Below are 22431 nucleotides of genomic sequence, written 5' to 3' on the forward strand. Positions count from 1 at the left end.
AACTAGGGGTTGGGACCGTGCATTCTCCTTAGGAGGGCTGGATTCGGAAGCGTAGACCCCGTCCAGGGGAGCTTAATTCCGGTGCCCTGGCCCCGCTGCTTCTTGGCAGAGGAGGGAGCATGTGCTGGGTTTTCTCTTGTCGGTGGGGCTCTGGCGCTGAGCTGAGGCGTTGCTCAGAGCCACCTCCTGCATGCACGTGCCCTCGCGGGGTGGCCAGCGGCCTGTTAGGGGCGGCGGGAGCTAGACCCTTGGCCTTGGCCTCCCTACCCCTGGTCTGATGCCTGGGCCGGCAGGTCCCAGGACGCCTCCCACACAGGCGCTGAAGGTAAGGAAGCCCTTCCCGGGCAGGGGCAGATGTTTCATTTCTAACAAAGAGAAGCTTTAGTGCTGGATTGTGGCTGGCATTCCAACTGTCTGGAGTTGTTTATGCCACGAATATCGAATTTTAAAAGTACCCTTGGGTCCCTCAAAGCCCACTGCACTCACGGTCGCTCAGACGCTTTCCACTCGGAATCTGTTCTCCAAACAGGTTGGCATTTTCGTGAAAACTGAAGCTTGAACCTCCACCCCTTACATTGTAGTCAAGGTTTTGCTTCTCCTGTTCCCAAGGAAACCATTACCAGAAGTTTGATATGTGTGAACATTCTCTCCCTCCCTCCTCTCTCAATATAGCTTGACACAAACTCCGGAGGGCTGCTAGGATTAAAAAAAAATGCTGCTGCTTAATTTCCCTCTCTCTCTTTTTTTTTTTTGCTTCCTGAAGGAAAATCGGAATCTGTTTTCTGACCCCTGTTCCCATTCCTCAGCTCAATAGCCTCAGATCAAGAATATGTATATTGAAAAAAAAAATTTAAGAAAAGCTAACAAAACAGCAAACATTGACTGGCATAAAATTTAGAGAGACCAAACCCACAAACCAGCCAGCCTGATCGGGGCCTGAACTCGATGGAGCTGGTGGCCTGGCTTGATGCTGAAGGGGACGGTGGCTCTGAAGAGGACGCCCCAGTAGGGGTTCCCCTGGCCACCCCCACTGTCCTCTCAGGAGCGGGACTTCCTCCCCTTATGTAGAGATGTTGGGTCAAGGACATTGATTATGTACTATTTCCCTTTCGATGATGTTGATGCGGGTGAAGGAGGATTGAGGGAAACGGGTGCTGAATATACTTTAATCACGTCTGCCGCCTTGAGGGAGTTCCCACAGGTGATCTTCAGTGCAAAGCAGCGTCTGCCTGCATGCCCCCCCTCGCCCCCCCTATTCCTGGCATGTGGGGCTGGGTACAGCGAGCTCGTTGTGAGCAAAGGAAACCCCCGATGCACCGGGGCCTGGCCGCCCTGCTAGCTCAGTGACTGCGGACACAGACATGTGACCCCTGCGTCAGGCTGGCTGGGTGCGCAGAGCGGGGCCTGGCCTGCCCCCCAGCTCCCCAGCTGTGCCCAAGGGCCCCGCGCTGCTGGCCTGAGAACCCTTCCCGAGGGCTGACCCCATCACATCCTGGGGGGGAAATTCTCTTCTACACCTCACTCCAGAGACTCAGGACACTGATAAGGTTTTTCTTCCTCCCACTGATCCCAGGAGATCGATTTAGAGAAGAAAACTCGAGTATCTTTCTCCTAAAAAAGTGTATTGCTCCATGTCTGTCTTAATGTTACTGGGAGAGAGAGAGTGTCTGCCTCTTTCTTCATTAATCTATTCTGTGGGAATGTGAGTACATTTCTCCTTATTTGTGGAACAGTGGAGGCCTTCATTTCTGCTTTTATCTCGCCATTCTACTTAAAATGCAAATGGAGCTGAAATACATCATTTGTGTGAAAAAAATGAGATGGGCCATTTGGAAAATGTAATTTTAAAACATGGAGCCACACTAGCATATGATCAAAGTAATGAGTTAATTTTAATTTCTTTTTCTTGCTTGCAGATGTCCTTGAGGGTTATAATGGGACGATTTTTGCGTATGGACAGACGTCCTCAGGAAAGACACACACCATGGAGGTAAGACTGCAGCACGCAGTGAGGCACTGGTGGGGCCACACACATCCAGGGCAGATGGCCCCGACGGCCCCGATGGCCGGAGAGCTGGTTGAGGGGCGGGTCGCGTTTGACCAATTCATTCTGTCTCTGTGGACCTTCAAAATAACGGGGAGTAATAACATCTCAGGAGTTGAGAATTTTAAAAAAATCCTCTGTTGGTAGCTCGCTCAGAATGGTGATAGTAAACTCTATTCCAAGACTCCTCCGTAGGCTCAGCAGCAGCTTAAGCATCCTTAGGGACCGCAGCCCTAATCTCCCTGAGAAAGCCTGTGGTGAGGATCATGTATGCGGAGGAGGGCCACTCTGGGGAGGTGAGATTGCTCAGAAGAAATAAAAAACTCTAGGTCAGGCTTGAAGAAGGTGACTTGTGGACCAAACTCAGCCCAGACACGTGTTTTGGTTTGGCCTGCACCATGTGTTTTTAAAAAGTTTTTGAATTTATTATTATTATGTGTCTTATTAAAATTGCAGGCAGTGCTTAAAATGGGACGATTTCCCATAATTTTAAGTCTGTAAATTTGGTTGAAAATTCTGAAGATCTTACAACTGGGTGCAATCTCACCGTACCATAGAGTGTAAGCTTCACGAGAGCAGAGATCTTCATTGTCTTGTTCACCTACCTGTTCACTCACATTTCTAGTGTGTGGAACAGCGGGTGTCACCTGGGCGGGAATCGATGAGGTATCGGTTGAGTTAAACCCTTCGTGGTGGCCGTGGCCGTGCGGTCCGCCCCGGCCTCCTGCGTGCACACCTGTGAAGCTGTGACCCCAGCTCAGGCTGTGGGCCACGGAGGCCGTGGGCCCAGGCTGTCCCCCGGACAAGGCACATCTGCGGGCTGAATTGGCCCCCTTTACCTCCCCTTCTCCTGGTTTCTGCCACGGACTCCCCTTTAGAGCTGGATAATTCTTCTAAAGGCTGGGCCCCCGACGGGTGAGGAGAGGTAGAAGAGTGGTTATTACAAGAAACTGCGCGGAGGAAGTTTGGGGAATTCAGCTTACAAGCAGCAGGGTAAGATGGATCCTTGATCCTTCAAGCTTAGGATTTTCATTTACGGTACCCTCCTGGGAATGTCACAGAGACACGTCGGCTGCAGAATCGGTTTAGCTTATGAATCATTCCTATTGAAGAGGAGATTTCAAAGGCACGAGGCTAAAACCCTCGGGGCTCTGATGTTCTGCTCACACCGATTTCAAGTGTGCGTGGGACTCTGGGGGATCTCATTTCTGTTGTGTTGACTCACTTTCACCCATTTTTGGGGGCAGAGTGGCTCAGATATCGCATGGATTAAAGAAAGCACGAGGCTTATTTGCCACTGTTCTGGATGGAGCAGGACTGTTCCCCGACACCCGAGCCTTGGCCGCCCTCTTCTCTGCATCTTGTGCTCTCCTACTGTATACCTTGGAAACGCAGGCACGGCCATCCTCCTGCTGCCGCTCTGGCCCCATGCCGGCCTCTTACCGGGCCCCAGGCCCCTAATCTTCCAGGCACAGTTCTTTATTTCCTAAATGCCAGCCACTCCAGTAGCGGTGCCAAAGCTCCTTCATAGGCATGAGAGGGAGAGGGTCCATCTCTGATGGACTATATACCATCTCTGAGTCCATCAGTCTCTTGGTTTTTGGAAAATTATCAAATACACAAAACGACAAAAAATTGCAATGTTTAGATTCCCCCCACATCGTAGGGACTGTTCACAAGTGTGACCTTTTTAGCTTTGGGATTAATGCATCTTTGGGAGATAGAAGGTATTTGCTAAACGTCAGAAATTTCCATTGTAAACCATCAAAGGAGAGACCTGTCTCCAGAGTAAAATCTTAGTTTGTGTTGTGTGTGTGGGGGTGAGAATCCGTGGGTGTGAGGAGATGGCAAAGACGTCTGTTAGCTCTTTAAAACTCAACTCGCAGACGTTTTGTTAAACGAGAGCATCGGGGGCTCCGGGTGTCTCATGGCATGAACCCTACAAGGCCCGCAGTGCTTCTCGGCCCAGAGGGACTGGACTCCTGGGGACCTAAGGGAACTGGCTTTTGTGCAGGTGACTCTCACCTGTAGCCCTTTTCTGCTCATCAGTTTTAAAAGGCTGACTGTAAGGGATTTGCTTTTCTTCATTGTGACTTCTGAAGATCAGGAGCTCCTGCCCAGGGAGGATGGGGCGGGGCAGCGGGGAGCCCTTTCCTAGTGCCCCCAGCACACTTGCGCTTAGGTGGGTTCTTTCTTTCGGGTGGTTGTAGGTTGGAGAGAAGGTGGGGAATGTTTTAGAGGAAAACAGAGGAAAGGAGGACCCTGAGCTGAAGTGGTAGAGACTGTGGGAGACCGAGAAATCCAGGACGTTGGAATGCAATTAAAAACAAAACAAAACAAAACAAAACAAAAAAACCCCAACCAAACCCTGCAGGCTTGCAACATCTGAAAGGATTTTATGTATTCCGAATTATACATCGCAATCTTTCAAAGGCTTTTGGAAGGGGATGCTAACTCCCTGAATGGACAGAGCTGTCACATTTTAAAGCTGTTTTTTTTTAATTTAATCCCCTCATTTTGGGTCCGACATCTAGTGGTGATTCCATTACCTTCTATTGAGGAGAACAAACAGATAAGCCTACATAAAATTGGAAAGATTAGCTTCTGAAGATGGAGCATTTAAGGCGGATTTTCAGTAAAAAGTATGAAACACTCGGCGGTGTTGCTGGCACACTCGGTAGGACCTGGTCGTGCCCCCGACCCCGGGCGTGTGCGGCCCGCGTTCCCAGGGCTGGCTGGCTCCATGGGAAGACAGGGCTGGCTGGGCCTTGGCTCCACCTGTGGGGCTGGGAGACCTCTCTGGGCCCCGTGCCTTGCTTGTGGCCCTCTCTGGCACCGAGTTGGATGGATGGAGATGCGCTGCTTCTCCTTCTGCCCAGAGGGACACCTGGAGCCCGTGCAGGGGCACAGGCCACCCCACTGCTGAGCTGCGCCTGCCAAGCGATTCTTAATGAGCCTGTCCGAGTGCACTGGTGCTCGTGTGAGCCGCCGGGCTGCCTGCTTCCCCATCTCAAGTGCTTCAGGAAACCGTCCTGCTCGGGAGGTTGAGGAGGCGCCTGGCGCTGGAACAAAGGGACTCTTGTTCTGGGGCTGGTGGCCTGGGTCTGGTTTCTTCTTTCATACATGCCCTGCGAAGGCCACATCCACAAGTGGGAGACGTTTTTGAAGAGGATTATGTAGGATCCAAGTATTAAAATGTTCTTTTTGTTTTCGGGGAGAAAAAAGGGATGAAGTGGACATTGCTTTGCTGGCCAAACCCGACCATCTCTCTAGGAGGGCGTTAGTCTTCTCAGTTCCTGTACCTTTGCTACGTCACTCTCCTCTCAGCTTCCCTGCTGCATCCCCCTTGCCCGTCCTCGTCTTCCTCATCTCTCAAGATTTGGTGTCCCTCTAGGGAGCCCTCCCATGTCACCCTGGCTGGAAGGGACGCCTCTGTTCTCTGAATTTCTGCAGCTCTCCGCTTTTTTGCCACCTTTTATTGCCTGAGGTGTGACTATCGTGTGTGTGTGTGTGTGTGTGTGTGTGTGTGTATGTGTGTTTTTTTTTTTATGTTTTTTTTTTTTTTTTAATTTTTATTTATTTATGATAGTCACAGAGAGATAGAGAGAGGCAGAGACACAGGCAGAGGGAGAAGCAGGCTCCATGCACCGGGAGCCCGACGTGGGATTCGATCCCGGGTCTCCAGGATCGCGCCCTGGGCCAAAGGCAGGCGCCAAACCGCTGCGCCACCCAGGGATCCCTGTATGTGTGTATTTTATTTGCAAGAGTGAAGACCTTCATGGAACACCTCTCTGTCTCATACACACACACCACACACATCAACACTCCCCCAAAACTACTCACACCCACGTACTACATACATCACACCCACACCCACACCATATACCATGTATACCCCCCCACGCACACACACACAGGTTGTCTTGGCAGCCTCAGTTTACTAACATAAACGCTTAGTTCTCATCACTCTTGGGCTGATGAGCTGGATCAAGCATCCCAGCCCCTAAACCTGTGGTAGATTTGAGTATTACTTCCGTGATCGTGGGATTGGGAGGTATTGTTATGCCTCCTTCCAGATAAACGTGTTTCCCTCTCGTGTAACTTTTGGGTGTGGGCTTCAGGGAAACAAAACAGGGAGTATCCCAGACTCCTCCCTGGTTCTGCCTTGGTTCTTACCCTAACAAAGGCAAACAAAGGGATGTCAATATTTGTATAAGCTAGGAATCGATTGGAAGGGGAGGTGTCTAGGGAAATGGCTTTGAGTCCTTTATAAATGATTTTTGGATTATCTCTCATTCTTCTTTGTCTGTGGGCCACTGAGGAGAAGCTAAAGGATTATGATGGATTATTGAAGGGTCCTGGGGGGGGCACTCCTCAGACCCTCTGAGGTGGCTTGGCCCAAGGACATCACATTTGACAGGACAAAGATCTGTTTTCACCGTCCTTGTCATTTCTGCCAGCAATTTGCACAGTCCTGAGCCTGTGCGGCCTGATATTTGATGTTTACGAAGGCCTCTGAGTAGAAAGGTTACCAACATTGGAGAGATTCTGATTCTCAGAACATTTGGGGCTGTTTTCCTAGGATTCATGGTCTGGGATAGAAATGTATTTTCAGACTCTTCAGGTCAAACAACTAACAACTAACATCTGCTTAATGAGAACCTGATATGAGCTGAATAATACAATGCCAACATTTATTGTTTCTAAGTACTTTATGTATGCTGCTTAATTTAACTTCTGTAATAATTCTGTGCAGGAGACACTACATATACTAAGAGTCATAAGCAGTGGGAAGAAATACGTGTGCACTGGCCATCTTGCCTTCAGGGACTGTAGAGTCAAACAATAAGCCATATAAACACATCACATGATTTAGGGCTCTTAGCACACGAGTGCCTCCCAGGGGAATCCCCATTTTCCCAGGTAAGAGAGCTTTGCCAGAGGCCAGATGTTTCCAAATTCAACTTTTCACTTGCTTTCAATAGAATGGAAGGTCAGGGATCAGGTGCGCAAAGGAGGATTCATAATGTAAAGTGCTTTGTGGCCTGGGGTTAGTGCCAGAGTCCACATGGCTTCTTCCTTTTGGTGACTCAAATGATGGCTTGAAAGGCAACCTGTCAGAGAGGCACTAACGGTGAACCCCCGAAGGATAAAGAAGATCTCATTGAGGAAAACACAGCAGATCTTCCAGGTGTCAGGCGGGTTTAGAACAAGGATGTGAGTCATAGTGTTGGTAAAGGTTGTTGACTGAAGAGTAAATGGGTTTTATACTTCCAGTTCCACTTTTTCCTAGAGTTTTATAACTTTCTGAAGGTCTCAGAGACTCTGGGAATACTCTTGCCCGTGGTTACTTTAGACCTATAGACTGTGTGCCCTCATGGGTAGTTGAACATGGAACAGAGAAGAGCTTGGAAGTCCTTGCTAAGACTGCTACTCTAAATACCTCTAGAACTCTGCTTTAGGAATTGCTTTCAGATACTATGGCATATCTTTTTGAGAGTCTTCAGAAACGGCAAATCTGGTTCTTTAAAAATGGATTTAGTAAAATAGTTCAAATCACAGAAGAATTCATCTGTCCCTTTACCCCTTAGATGAACTATCCCTCAAGCCCTCTTAGGATTGGAGGAGGATTGCTGGCTGCATGGGGAAGGGAGGGCTGGACCCCTCTGGTAGGAAAAAGGGGGATAAAAGAACAAGACACTATCTTACAAGTGGATTTAAATATTAGAAATAGCAAAAAATTTAAAACAAAAGCAACAGCTAAAAATTTATTTGTAACGTTACAGGCTGGGAAGTAGAAATTTTTAAGAAATTGGTAAAATGGCTTTTCTTGATTGGTTTGTCAAGTGATACTGAGGTGTTTGTAGAATAAGATTGTTAAAAATTTTGAGCAATGATGACATTAATGAAACTGTCAGCTCTCAAGGTGGTTTTATTACAGCAGATTAATTTGGATTTATATATTCTGATCAGTTTGTAAAAATTTCAAAACAGAGACCACATTTAGTATGTGACAGTCATCATATAATTCCAGTCCTCCTCCGACCTTCCTTCCCTCCTGCTTTCTACCCACATCCTCACCCCCGTATACCGATTTGCTGACCTGAGTGGCAGCAGGAGCAAATATTTCAGAGCTCCAGAACCTCATAGAATAAGCTCTTTCCTGCTCAGTAAAAAAACAACACATTGAGTTATTTCCATGAACGTTTGATCTGTTGGCATATCAGGTGGACCTTCAAGGATCAGGCAGTGTGTGGGGGGGCGCTCCCTTTTCCATGGAATTCTGTTAGGAAATCCAGTGTGGTCCCTCCTCTCTGTCCATGTCTCTTGGCACTCTTTAGCTGCCTATACTTGTGTTTTTCACTCACTAGGGGAAGCTACATGACCCTCAACTCATGGGGATCATTCCGAGGATTGCACATGACATCTTTGACCACATCTATTCCATGGATGAAAACCTAGAGTTTCACATCAAGGTAAGTGCTATTGATTTAGATTTAAGTCTAAAGAGAAGAAACTGGGTCCCAAATCATGTTTCTTAGCTTTCTTCTTTTTATGTATATGTTAAAGATTATTTGTATCTATTTTAAATTAAATGACATGGTAAGCAAAGCCAGTTATTCAATTCCTTAAGTGAATACTGAGGAAAAAATTTATAAAGTTATATATAAAGTATAAGCCTTCTAGGATAGAATCATCTTGATAGTTATCTGAATTCTACCTTTTACCCAGAGGATTTCTATAGATACAGCTGGAATGTGTCCATGATTGGGTTAGGATAGCACTTCCCAAAGTGTGTTCCATGGAACCCCGTACCTCTTTTATTAATAAGTGAGCTATCAGGGACAAGGCTTGTGTGGCCAAATAAGCTGGGAAAATGTTTTGTTGAACAATGTTAAATTCATCACAAGTTAAATATGCTATCATATAATCCAGTTTGACGAAGGGCACATATAGTAGATTACATTTTCCAGCTTATTTGACTATGTACACATTTTCCCCCTTTTGAGGTAGATAGACTCATGTTTTGAGGAGTACACTCTGGCAAGTGTTGGGGAAGGTGTTATCCTTCCTTGTTTTTGTTTCTTTTTCTGTTTTTTTTTTTTTTTTTTTTTTAAGCCATAACCTCTGTTACAGCTTAAAATTTGAATTGAAAGAGAGATTTTTACTCTCTGAACTTTCTTAGCTGTTAATTTATAACATTGGGTATTAGGGTTACATTCACTGGAACTCCTTTGCTTGCAAGTGACTGAAAACCACCTGTTTAAGCAAATAGGGAACGTTGTTACATGGCATAAAATTTGATAGTAGGCATGGGGCTTGGGGGTTGTGGGAAAGCAAGAAATCCAGACCCTGCTTTTCCTTTAAATTTCAAGCTAAAAAAAAAACACTGAGATACAACTCATGCACCATAAGATTCATTTTTTTTTAAAGTGTACAACTTGATGGTTTTTAGTATATTTCCAATATTGTACAACCATGATCTATTCTAGAACATTTTCATCACCTCCAAAGGAAACCCCATCCCTGTTATTGCAGTCCCTGCCTTTCTGTCTGCTTGCTTCATCTTTTGTCTGGGAGGCAGATGGGGGGGAAGGAACCATGACAGCTCCTGTTCCATATCCTTATTCCCAATTCCTAATTTCCGGGGGAAGGGGCTCATTGGCCTAGCCTACGGCAGGGGTTGCCCTCAGCTCTGACTAGTGGTGTCCAGGATGCACACGACTGGCTGGGTCCCCACCATGGCGACTGGGGACAGTGTAGACAGGGGGTGGGGAAGAGACTGGGGCAGTTCTGAGAAGACTCAGAGTGGAGCAGAGGAGCCAAGAAGCTGACCATCCTTTGAGGCTGGGACCTTAGTGCCCTAAGGCTCGTCATTTGAGAGATTGAGGAACGGAAGTTTCAAGATGTAGCGTTGGATGGCCAGAGTCACACATCAGGTTATTGGCATCTGAGATTAATTAGACTCGTGATCTGACCAACCCTCCGTGCACCATCTTTCCCATCATCTTAAACTTTCCACCCTTGCATTCTTCTGCTATATGCCTTTCCTAGATTATATAAAAACAAGGCAACAACTGTTTGCCCCATTATAAATTAGATCCAGCAAGTCTTTTTACTTTACACATCTTTTTTCCTCCCTCTGTGGGCTAACACAGGTTTCTCCTTGCCAGGGTTCTTTAATATCTAAGGATACAGAAGCCTGTTGCTTTGATGGGATCAAGATTGAGGAGCTTAGTACATCTTTAAGGCTGTTTGCATTTAAATAACTCAAACTACTATAGGGTTCTTATGGGGATAATCCTGGAGTAAGATGTTAAACCAATTACTGCCCTCAAAGTAGGGTCTTGTATTGGAATCTTATTAAGATAAAAACAGCCCCAGCATGGGGTGGGGAAGCGGGGGTGGAGAGAAGAAACAGCACCCACGTCTCCAGGGATGAATTTTACAGTCTGGCTTCCCGTCCTGCATGTGTAGTTTATGGTCCCTTATTTCGTATATCATAATTGTAAGTGGGCAGGCTAGCTATTGACTGCTCTGTATTTTGAACTGAGTAGTGACAGGCTTAGTCAAGAAAAAGAGGCTTGATTAAAGCAGTATTTATTGAAAAGCTTTTCCTTAAAGTGAGCCCCAAAGAGCTTTTAAATGTTATTTCTGAACATGCTGTTTCTTAATGCAAAGCAACACATATTTATTTTTCTTCCACTTGGTCTCACAAAGTGTTTGAAATGACAAAAATGACAAAATTGCCCCCCTCCCCACCCCCCAAAAGCAGCCAGTATCTTCTGTGGTAATTAATAAATAAATAAATAAATAAATAAATCAATCATAGTGTTTTTTCCTTCTCATTTTTATAAAAATTTTTAATTTTTTTATTTTTATTTTATTTATTTATGATAGTCACACAGAGAGAGAGAGAGGCAGAGACACAGGCAGAGGGAGAAGCAGGCTCCATGCACCGGGAGCCCGATGTGGGATTCAATCCTGGGTCTCCAGGATCGCGCCCTGGGCCAAAGGCAGGCGCTAAACCGCTGCGCCCCCCAGGGATCCCTTCCTTCTCATTTTAAATGTGAACAGGATTTTAATTGCCATATTTGCTAATATGTAATTTATGACTGTTTTTAGTATAATTAATTTCCCTGTAATCTATGGAAATAAGGACACATGTGTACATCTCAAAGATAACATAAATCTTTTTTTTTTTTTTTTGAGATTTTATTTATTCATGAGAGACACAGAGAGAGAGAGAGAGAGAGGCAGAGACACAGGCAGAAGCCAGGTAGCCTGCTGCGGGACTCAATCCCAGGACCCCAGGATCACTACCTGAGCCAAAGGCAGACGCTCAACCCCTGAGCCTCCCAGCTGCTCCAAAGATAACAGAAGTCTTAATGAAAACCAGATAGTTTTGAAGTGTGTTGAATGTTTTGGAACTAGGGTTGAGTTGGCTGCAAGGAGGCTGGGTTAGAGACATTTAGGATTAGAGGCCAAACAGACCCTAGGATTCCAGCCACAGGGAGAAGTTTCAGGAGCAGGGAGTCTTTCCAAGGTCAGCTAGGTGTGTCTATGACGCACAGGGCTTGGTGACTGGGGAGTTTGACAGATGATCAGGCAAGCTCAGGCTGTTAGGCAGACAGGCAACTTGGAGAAGATGCCCAGCTACACATTCCAGAGTTCAAAGCCAAGACCCCAGATCTCAGGGAAGCTGGGAAATCAGGAGGCTCCAGGATTCAGACAAGGTAATGAACCCAAGGGGTGAGGCCTGGTGCTGCTGGGTTTGGGAGGCTTCACTGCCCCCAACCAGAGGCAGGACTAGTCCAGAGCGGGGATGCCAGGGAGAGGTTTCACCTATAGACTTACACCTCAGCTTTACAACTTTTTGCAACTTTTTTCCTTCCTTAACAACTTGTTTATCCATTCTTTTGTGTAGGTTTCAAAAACCCATGAACACGAGAGAAAGAAAAATTGAATTGGGAGGTAGAAGGCAGGTGTAGACAAAGAGTGCAGGATCCTAGAGAGAATTTTTGACCTCATCAAGTCCAGTGGCATCATTCGGCAGATGGGAAAGCCAAGGCCTGTATTATGTACTCCTGGTTACATGTGAATTAGACCCCCACGATCAAGTTTTTTTTTTTGGATGTCAGCTGCCCTAAGAACGACCAGGGAATTTAGAAGCAGATTCCTTGGTTCTTGGAGGTTCTGATTCGGGAGGCCTGCAGTAGGGTTCACGACTGCAGTTTCAGCAGAGGCTGTGGGTGATGCTGATGCCTGTGGGGCTGGGCCTGGGCTCTGAGGATCCCTGGAAGGCTTCCTTCCCCTCTCACAGTCTGGCCTGTCTCTCACTAAATCTTATTTTGTTCAAACCCTTCCTGGACTCCCCAAAGCTGGCCACCGTCAGTAGCTCTCCCCCAGTTGCCCTTGAGCTCTTGCAGCTCCAAGCCGACTGTCCTTATCCCAGTCTCCACTTCCTTCATGTGACTGTTTGGACCTGGTCTGGTCTGTTGACCCGTGTTAACATCACGCACGAGGAGAGGCATCCCGACTGGGACAGCCACTCACCAAGAACGTTTTCTGTCCCGGCCTTTGTCCTACCTAGAATTTTGCTTGGTGCTCAGCGAGGGTGAGAGGGAGAGTCCTCCTGTAAGTGGCTGAGGAGCGCACGAGTCTGCTGGTAGTCGCTGTAATGCGGCGCAGGAGAGCTGGCCGGGCTCTGTGCCGCGGGCCTCGGAACGCTCGATTCGTGCCCCCTCGGCTCGCTCCTCTTAGCTGCGCGTGACGCAGGCTGTTAGGAGCCCTGATAACGCTGTTTGTCAGATACAGCATGGCATTTCTGTTTCAGACTCCATTTGTTTTTATCTAGGTTTCCTATTTTGAGATCTACTTGGACAAAATCAGGGACTTACTTGATGGTGAGTAACCTGAGTGCTTGTCCTCTGTTTGTTCTTTAATCAAGGCCCAGGGAGGTTGAAATGATTCACAATACTTCTGCGTAAGGAATTCATGAAAATTTATAGAGCCGTTTTATTGCGTTTACGCCCTCTGCTTATTCTCCGCCAAGGCTTAAACCTACATATGGCAAAGAGATTAGAGTTGCCTATGTTCGGTAACAATTTCTCTTTTTCCTTCAATACAGAATCTTTAACTTCTCTTTTCTCCTCCGCATGCCGTCATTATTATCAGTATCCAAGACGAACTTGGCTGTTCACGAAGATAAAAACAGAGTCCCGTACGTGAAGGTATGAGGAAGACTTGATGGTGCAATTGACTTCTCTCCCGTCTCTGTCATCATAATAGTTACAGAATATGCCCAGAATATTACCTATACGGTGTATGTAGGTATTTCGTCATGTTCCTTATATTTAATATTTATCTGGTTAAAAAATAGACGTTTAGTTTCTTCAGTTGTATCTCTATGTGAATCTAACACAGATGTCTAATCACATGAGGTAAGAAGTGGAGAAGTGAACAAATATTGGTTATTCACACGCAAAGAGGCTTTGATAGTGGAAGTAATTGTTGGTACTTTGCAGTTAGGGGAAGCCTACCATAGCGTTATGTCTAGAACTTCAAAGAGTCTAAGTTGGTGGCCAGAATGAAAGGCAAACACAATCTCATCCATTTCTTTTTCTGTCACTGGTTTTCTTTATTTTCTATTTCTATTGCTGTTGAGTACGCACAGGTATTTAAGAATCTAGGAAAAGTCGGCATTTCTTTTATGGCTTACTTCTGGGTTTCCGAGGGTTGGCTCAGACTTCTCTGTGAGGTAAAGCGCGTGCCGTCGGCGGGGAGGACGAGCAGTCGGACCGGCACGGCGGCCTTTCTCTTCATCTGCGCCTCTAGAGAAGAGGGAAAATGTTTAGCTTCTTCAAATTGAGTTGCTTTCTAGTTTCTGATGGCGAAGCTGAACTGCTTCTTTTCCAGGGGTGTACCGAGCGGTTTGTGTCCAGCCCCGAGGAAGTCATGGATGTGATAGATGAAGGCAAAGCAAACCGACACGTGGCTGTAACAAGTAAGCCTGGTGTGACGTTTCCTCCCCTGTGACTTGGGATACCGTCTGCCCGCCCACCGGGAGGGGGGAAGTGGGGTCCAAATGAGATGATGTCGGGGAAGGCGATTGTAAAGCAGCGGCTCAGAGGCAGATGCACAGGTGTGTGCAGGGCGGGTGCCTAAGCAGGTCATGGGAAGTGGCACCTGTTATGCAGAGGACTTTCGGGAATCCTGAGTGAGGCCCGGGGGCGCCGGTAGCCCCGGGGAACTGGACACGGGAGAAAATGACCAATCAGTCACGTAAAGGGGATAAAAAGCTTCTCAATGCATTTCAGCCACATTATTGCTCAGGTTAAAAAAAAAATACAAGCCAACAAATTTTGTATGTCGGTCATCGGTGTGGAAAGAAACCACGTTAGATTCCTGCCCTGTGTGAAAAAGGGAAGGAAAAGCAAGGAGGAGCTCAGAAAGCAGACTGGGGGCTTTATTAGAAGCCTTTTGAGGCTGTGTTAGTACCAAACACATTCAGGTCAGCTTGCTCACCCTGCTCTTCCTTCCTCGGTGTGCACACACATCTCCGGGAAGCGGGTCCTATGTTGTTAGAGCAGCAGAGGTCCCCGGAAAAGATGGGGGCTGTTTGTCTCATCCAGAGGGATGTGGACAAATCAGAGTGAGTTTGTATGGAGAGGAGCTGAAGTAAAAGGGGTTTGTAGGTTGAAAGAAAGAAAGACTTGGAGGTGAACCTGTGGACAGTCTAGTATTTCTTCACCTGTTCAAGCTTTGTAGGAGCCAGTGGGGAAGCCACCCAGGACTACTGAAGCCATGAGTGACTGGTTTTAACCAACTGCAAGAACCCTCTGCCCCCGATACTGCCCCCAAGTAAAGCCCCCCACCTGGAGGGGCAGGGAGCTCCCTGTGTGGTGTACAAGAGATGGAAGCACCAGTTGCTTGGCTGGTGTAGCCTCCCTAGCTCTCCCACCCAAGGCTCTGGGATTCTGTGATCTGGAACTGTAATTCTCTACCTTTTCTCTACCCTGGCATCCTGACAGCTGACATTAGCACCAGCGGCAGATTTCGTAGGTGAGCCGGGACAGGTACACGGTGTAGGTTAAATTCCACCTCTTTCTCTTCTGCTTCCACATACACTTGAAAGAATGCAAGACTGACAATCTTCTAGTCATAGCATCTCTCATTTATAGAGAAGGTATTTACTTGATTTCTTAAGCTGTTACTAGTCATGAATTATTCATGGCATACTTGACAATCCATCTTGGCCCCTCAGTTCAGAACTGTAGGTGCGGAACATTAACTATTTTTCTTGTCATTCTGGTAAGGTGGTTTTTAAAATCATTGTGGGAAAATACCCGTAATATAAAACTTCAGCAGCGTTTTAACCATTTTTAAAGCGTACAATTCAGTAGCATTAAGTCGCCGATTCACAATGTTTTGCAGTCATCACCAACTGGCAAGAATGGCAGAAAGGCATATTTCCAGAATTTAATCATCCCAAGGTTAAACCTCATGTCCATTGAGCAATACGCCCCACACTTCCTCCTCCCAACCTCTGGTAACCACTATACTACGTTGTGTCTCAATGAATTTGACAACTCCAGGTACCTCCTGTAAGTGGAGTGATACAAATCCTCTTGTGACGTGCTTGCTTCACATAGCAAAACGTCTTTAAGGCTCATCCATGTTGTAGCATACGTCAGTGTCCTTTCTTTTTAAAATGCTGAATAATATTCTATTGTATGTATATACTACATTTTGTCTATTCATTCATCCACAGATAGACACGTAGACACTTGTGTTGCTTCCACCTTCTGGCTGTTGTGGATAATGCTGCTATGAACATGGATGTGTAAATATCTGTTGAGGTTTCTGCTTTCTTTTGGGTATATACACAGAAGTGGAGGTGCTAGATCTATGTTCGCTCTACTTTTAATTTTTTAAGGAACTGCCACACTGTTTTCCATTGTAGCTGTGCACCTTTTTATATACCCACCAAGAGTGCATGAGAGTTTCAATTTCTCCACCTCCTTGCCAACGCTTCTTAGTTTCTTTTCAAAGATTCTATTTATTTATTCATTCATGAGAAACACAGAGAGAGAGAGAGAGAGGCAGAGACACAGGCAGAGGGAGAAGCAGGCTCCATGCAGGGAGCCCGACATGGGACTTGATCCCGGGTCCCGAGGATCACACCCTGGGCTGAAGTTGGCGCTAAACTGTTGAGCCTCCCGGGCTGCCCCACTTCTTAGTTTCCATTTTTGTTTTTAGTAGCCATACTAATGGGTGTGAAGTGTTACGTCGTTGTGGTTTTGATTCGCATTTCACTAATGATTAGTGATATTTGGTGTTTTTTTCGTGTGCATATTGGCCATTTGTACATTGTCTTTGGAAAACTGTTCAGGTCCTTTGCTCAGTTTATAATTGGATTTCTTTTCTTGTTGATTTATAGGAGTTCTTTGTACATTCTGGATCTCAATTCCTTATGAGACATATGATTTGCAAATATTTTCTCTCATTCTGTGGGTTGCCTTTTCATTCTGTTGATGCTGTCCTTTCATGCATAAAAGTTTTTAATTTTGATAAAGTCCAATATACTTGTTTTTTATTATTGCTGCTTGTGGTTTTGGTATTATTGCCAAGAAATCATTGCCAAATCCAGTGTTATGAACTTTCTCCCCTATGCTTTCTTCGAGATTTTATAGTTTTAGCTTTTTCATTTGGTTTTTGATTAGTTTTGAGTTAGTATATGGCCTGGGTAAGAGTCTAACTTCACTTTTTTGCATGTCGATGTCCAGTATCTGGTTTGGTAAAGAGACTGTTGTTTCCCCAACAAATGGTCTTGACACTCTTGTTGAAGATTATTTTACCATTTTATGTGAGAGTTTATTTCTGGGCACTCACTGGTCTGTCTATGTGCTTGCCTTTATGCCAGTATCACACTGTTTGATTCCTGTGGCTTAGTAGTAAGTTTTGAAATGAGTAAGTGTGTTCTTTTTGTTCTTTTTCAAGATTGTTTTGGGTATTCAGGGCTCCTGGGGATTCCATATAAATTTTGGGATGAACTTTTCTATTTCTGCAAAAAACATGACTAGGTTCCTGTTATAGATTGCATCAAATCTCTAGATTGCTTTTGGTAGTATTGACCATTTTCACAATGTAAAGTCTTCCGATCCAGGAATGTCTTTCCTTTTAAGTGTGTCTTCTTACATTTTATAGTTTTTATTCTTTTTAAAGTTTTAAAAAGATTTTACTTTTTTAAAAGTGATCTCTATAACCAATGTGGGACTTGAACTTATAACCTTGAGATCCAGAGTCGCAAATTCCCAGCCAGGTGCCCCTCATTTTGTAGTTATTAGTGTACATGTCTTTCATTTATTTTGTTAGATTTACCCCTAAGCATCGTATTCTTTTTGTTGAAATTTTATTTATTTTATTTATTTACTTTGGAGAGAGAGAGAGAGAGAGAGAGAGAGAGAGAGAACGCATCTGTGCCTGTGCACGTGAATTGGGGGTCAGGGGTAGCAGGGTGAGAATCCCAAGCTGGCTCCATGCCCAGCACAGAGCTGCACACTGGACTTGATCTCATGGCTCTGAGATCATGACATGAGCCAAAATCAAGAGTCAGACACTTAACAGACTGAGCCACCCAAGCATCCCTCTTTTTGTTGATATTTTAAATTGAATTATTTTCTTATCAGATTGTTTATTTTTAGTGTGTAGAAATGCAACTGATTTTTACATATACTGCTTTTGTATCTTGCAACTTAATTCATTTATTAATTCCAACATATTTTTTGTGGAATCTTACCCCTGCTCTCCCCCTCCCCCATATTCTGGAAAGATTTTTTTTGCCACCAAAGGAAGCAGCTTTTATTCATGAGCTATCTTCAGAAACCAAAAGGACTATGTACCCACTTTCAGCACCTCCTATCCTCCCTGGATCTCACATTGCTCCACCTGGGGAAGGGAAGAGATATAAATTGCCTTTGGTTTCCCAAAGCCTCAGTCTTTCCTTTCCCTTCCCTCTGTAGTCTTAAAAATTCAGTAGCAATACTGTTGTTTATTTTTTCAGCACTGGCTGATGCAGCTACTTAGGAAAAATTATGGGTGAAGGAGTCTGAGGGGAAGCAGTTGGAGGAGTAAGGATGATGCGTAGAGAATAGGAACATAGCCTATCAAAGGTCCTTCTGTCCTGCCTCAGTGGCTTGCTCCTTCATTGGTTGCATTTCTCTTTATGCCAAATCACACCTCTTTTGAATCATATTGGGGATTTCCACTACCAGCCGTGGAGCCAGCCCCAGAGTCATGAGATGATGTAGTGCAAACACATTCCTGGCCCACAAAGGCTGAAAATGATTGGTCAGGCATATTTTGCCACCCTGTACACCTTCCATCGAGTTCAGAGGCTGTAATTTCTGGAGCAGTAGTGGGATATGTGATAGGAATGTCGCACTCGATGTCCAAGACTCATAGTTGAGGAGGTAGGTCATGGATATACCATCATTTTCCAAACTACCGAGTCCCTTCCTAGTTAGATTCCAGTTGGAGCCAATCATTGTCTGCATTCTTACTGTTTTCCACAAGCTGGATAAGAGACTGGTAATCCTCTTTGAGTCCCTGCACCCACAACTCACGATCTTGAGATTGTTAGCCCTTAGATCTTTGACGAGGGTGCCTGGAAAGTTTTTTTTTTTTTTTTTTAAGATTTTATTTATTTGAGAGCGAGAGAGTGAGTGCATAAGCAGGCGGAGCATCAGGCAGAGGGAGGGGGAGAAGCAGATGCCCTGCGGAGCAGGGAGTCCGCCGTGGGGCTCGATCCCAGAACTCTGGGATCATGACCTGAACCGAAGGCAGATGCTTAACTGACCGAGCCACCCAGGCGCCCCTGGAAAGTTGGTTTTAAGAAATGATTGCTAGTGGGAGTTGAAAAAGACCATCCCTGGGATCTCTGCCTGCCAGGGTTAACCGAGACCAGGGTCCAAAAGGATTTCTGTTTCTAGTACTCCATACTAATGAAGCATGTTTATTTTTTTATTTTTTTTTTATAATGTCAGAAGATCATGTAATATCTTGGAAGTATAACTTCCTTTTTTTTTTTTTAAGACTTTTATTTATTTATTCATGAGCGACAGAGAGAGAGGGAGGGGCAGAGACACAGGCAGAGAGAAGCAGGCTCCATGCAGGGAGCCCGACGTGGGACTCGATCCTGGGTCTCCAGGATCACACCCCAGGCTGCAGGCAGCGCTAAACTGCTGCGCCACCGGGGCTGCCCTGAAGCATGTTTAATACTTGAGACCTTTTGTGTGCCTATATGGGTCATCGAACTGTATTCAAGAAAGAAAAATAGCCTTTAATCTTAAGGTCATAATCCTTCCTTAAAGCTTGTGACACTACTGAGAAGGCAAATCTTGCCTCAACACATGCTGAAGGTGGAATACGCTGGGTAGTAACCAGGGTAATGAAGGCTGATGAAGGACCACAGGGGAGGGGGGCAGAAGCTGCGAGCTCTTTGATCTTTTTTTTTTTTTTTTTTTTAAGATTTTATTTATTTGAGTGAGAGGGAGTGAGCTCGAGTAGTGGTGGTGGTGGGGTGGCAGAGGGAGAAGGAGAAACAGGCTGCCCATGGGCAGGGAGCTCAGTGCAGGCCTGATCCCAGGACCCCGAGATCACGACCTGACCTGAAGGCAGACACGTAACCACTGAGCCACCAGGCGCCCCAGCCCTGAGCTCTTGGAGGCCGATGGCCTGCCTGGAGCGGGACGCTACAAAGAAGCCCGTGGGGCTTCTGGCACAGTAAGAGGATCATCCACCTAGATTCCTTTTTTTTTCTTTTTAATTTATTTTTTATTGGTGTTCAATTTGCCATCATATAGAATAACACCCAGTGCTCATCCCGTCAAGTGCCCATCCACCTAGATTCTTAAGTTTTTTGCCATGTGAAGATATTTTAAATCTTTCGGTGTTTTTTTTTTAAAGTGTTTTTTTTTTTAATTTTTATTTATTTATGATAGTCACACACAGAGAGAGAGAGAGAGAGAGGCAAAGACATAGGCAGAGGGAGAAGCAGGCTCCATGCACCGGGAGCCCGATGTGGGATTTGATCCCGGGTCTCCAGGATCGCGCCCTGGGCCAAAGGCAGGCACTAAACCACTGCGCCACCCAGGGATCCCTGTTGTTTTTTTTTTTTTTTTAAAGAAACGGAGGTCTCAGATACTTTTTAAAATTGGACTTAACTTGAAAAACTGGAGCGATTAAGCATGATTTGTTGTGCTTTTTTAGATGAGAGGCCTGCTACCTAAACTTCCTATCCTTTGCAGAGCAGTAAACTATTTTTCCTTTTCAGACATGAATGAACACAGCTCTAGAAGTCACAGTATCTTCCTGATTAATATTAAACAAGAGAATGTAGAGACCGAAAAAAAGCTCAGTGGGAAGCTTTATCTAGTTGACTTGGCTGGGAGCGAAAAGGTAATTGGTTCCTTATTTGTATTATCTATAATTTCCCTGTTATTTGCTTCAGTGTGCAGTGGTATAATTTTTATGCCCTTTCCATTCCCTGGTTTTAAAGCGCTGTTAAAGTCTCTGGTGTGGTGCCAGCACGCTATTAAATTTCACCTTAGTTTCCCGGCTCCCTTTTCTGGTCCTGAAGTCCCCTCTTCTCATCAAAGGAGGTACTTTGATTGCCAGCTCGGATTAATGCTGACCTGGCCCCAGTGATGACGTTAGGTCCGGGCTGGTGTGAATTCAGCCCGGGCAGAGGCCGTCGTGCCAATGCGGGAGGGACCTGACCTGTGGACAGGGAGGATCCCGTGTTGTGCCAGATTCACGTGGGCCAGAAACGGACCCTGCCGTGGACTGAGGCAGTCCTGCCCCTGGCAGGATTGCTTGCCGGGAGGAGACCTGGAACCTGGGGCTCTCCCCGCATTCCCTGCTCCTCTCTGCAATAGGGCCTCACGTGTGCAGCTGTGCTTCCTTTAGGCCATGAGGCTTGACGCCCTGCCCCTTCTCTGGTTTTTGTCCGGGCTCTCCTCTGGGGTCTGTCCCATGGTCTCCTAGAAGCTGGCCACAGCCGTCCTTTAGACCAAACAGGCTCCCCAGAACCTCCCACCTGCTCCCTCCCGGCCACACTGCCATAGCACTAGTAGAGGTCCCTGCTGCCACACCCAGTCTTGGGGCACTGCTTGCCTTGGGTGACCTCATAGAGCAAGTCCCCGCGCCCAATCCCAGGTGGCCTCCATCATCGCTGACATCGTGCTGACTGTCCCCAGCAGGGCTGGCCCTGAAGCTTGGCCAGTCTCCTGAACTGCGTCATTGACCTCCGCTTACTGTGCCCCACCACTGAGTTGCTCTCCGCCAGGTTATGGCCACTAATGCCCACGTAAGTAACGGCCACTTGAAGTGTCCTCCTGTACACATCTGCCATGAGTGGAAAGTCCTCTGGATATTCCTGGAAAGTCCTCTGATTGGGAATCCTGACTTGTGCTGGTACAAGCTCGTAACTTTCATTAAACAGACGTGCACCAGAATGGGAATATGGAGCAGCGCTGTTTAGTTCTGGACTAACTGTTGGCAACCAGGCCGCACTTCGCTGCCGCACCAGCAACACGGGTCTGGAGAAAGAGCTCAGTGGCCCCTTTGTCCTTCCCGAGTTTGCCCTCTTTCTCTTTCGAGCACAGAGATGAATATTTCGGGCCTAAAAGCAGCCGAGAACATGTCATGCTGGCAGTGTCGCCTGCGCAGCGTCGGGGGCTATTGCTTTCGGTACTTGTGGGGCAGTTTACAGTTGTGGTCCCACGCATGGTTTCTTTTGCTCTCATCTGTTTTCCTTTGCCCTAAATGTGTCCACGTGAATGTGTCAGTGTGATGTGCTGGGACAAACGACCTTAATCCCCAGGTGCCCTAAATGGTGTCGTCCCTCGGGCTGACAGTGTGGCAGCCCTGGGCTCAGTTCCCTTGTCTGTCTCGCCTACTTCAGGGAGTCAGGATGCTCAGCTATGAAAGCACGTTAATCAGCACTGGGTGAGGAGGCTGGGCTTCTTGGTGACCCCTCAGCAGCATTGCTTCTCTGTCTGAGGTGGTGTCTACACACACACACACACACACACACACACACACACACACACACACACGCATGCACAGAGTTCTCGAGAGATGAGTTTCTATAGTATTTGAACACATCACCCTCTGGACGTGCATTCATTTCTACCACTTGGAGTCTGTCCTTTGTCCGTATCGCCAGTAGTCTTTGCACAGTTTGTGATCCTTTCCCTGCTTTCCTGTCTTCAGAGAGCAGCTGCTCCTCCTGCATCGTTTGTCCAGCCCGCAGAGCCAGGAAGCACGCTGGCTCCCCTTTTCCCCTCGCATCTGTAAACTACTTTCTACCTAAAGCAGAT

The 22431-nt window shown here is 46.3% G+C and overlaps 1 protein-coding gene across 1 annotated transcript in view; it reads left to right on the forward strand.

Annotated features, from left to right (window-relative positions):
- KIF5C (kinesin family member 5C) overlaps window positions 1-22431 on the forward strand; it is a 151209-nt gene that overhangs the window by 56559 nt on the left and 72219 nt on the right. The window contains exons 3-8 of the mRNA XM_041739887.1: window positions 1917-1990; window positions 8416-8520; window positions 12903-12951; window positions 13223-13278; window positions 13964-14051; window positions 20382-20506. Of these exons, the coding sequence (XP_041595821.1) occupies window positions 1917-1990; window positions 8416-8520; window positions 12903-12951; window positions 13223-13278; window positions 13964-14051; window positions 20382-20506 (497 nt within the window). The remainder of the gene's footprint in view (window positions 1-1916; window positions 1991-8415; window positions 8521-12902; window positions 12952-13222; window positions 13279-13963; window positions 14052-20381; window positions 20507-22431) is intronic.

The sequence above is a fragment of the Vulpes lagopus genome, chromosome 24, assembly GCF_018345385.1.
Source record: "Vulpes lagopus strain Blue_001 chromosome 24, ASM1834538v1, whole genome shotgun sequence".
NCBI lineage: Eukaryota > Metazoa > Chordata > Mammalia > Carnivora > Canidae > Vulpes > Vulpes lagopus.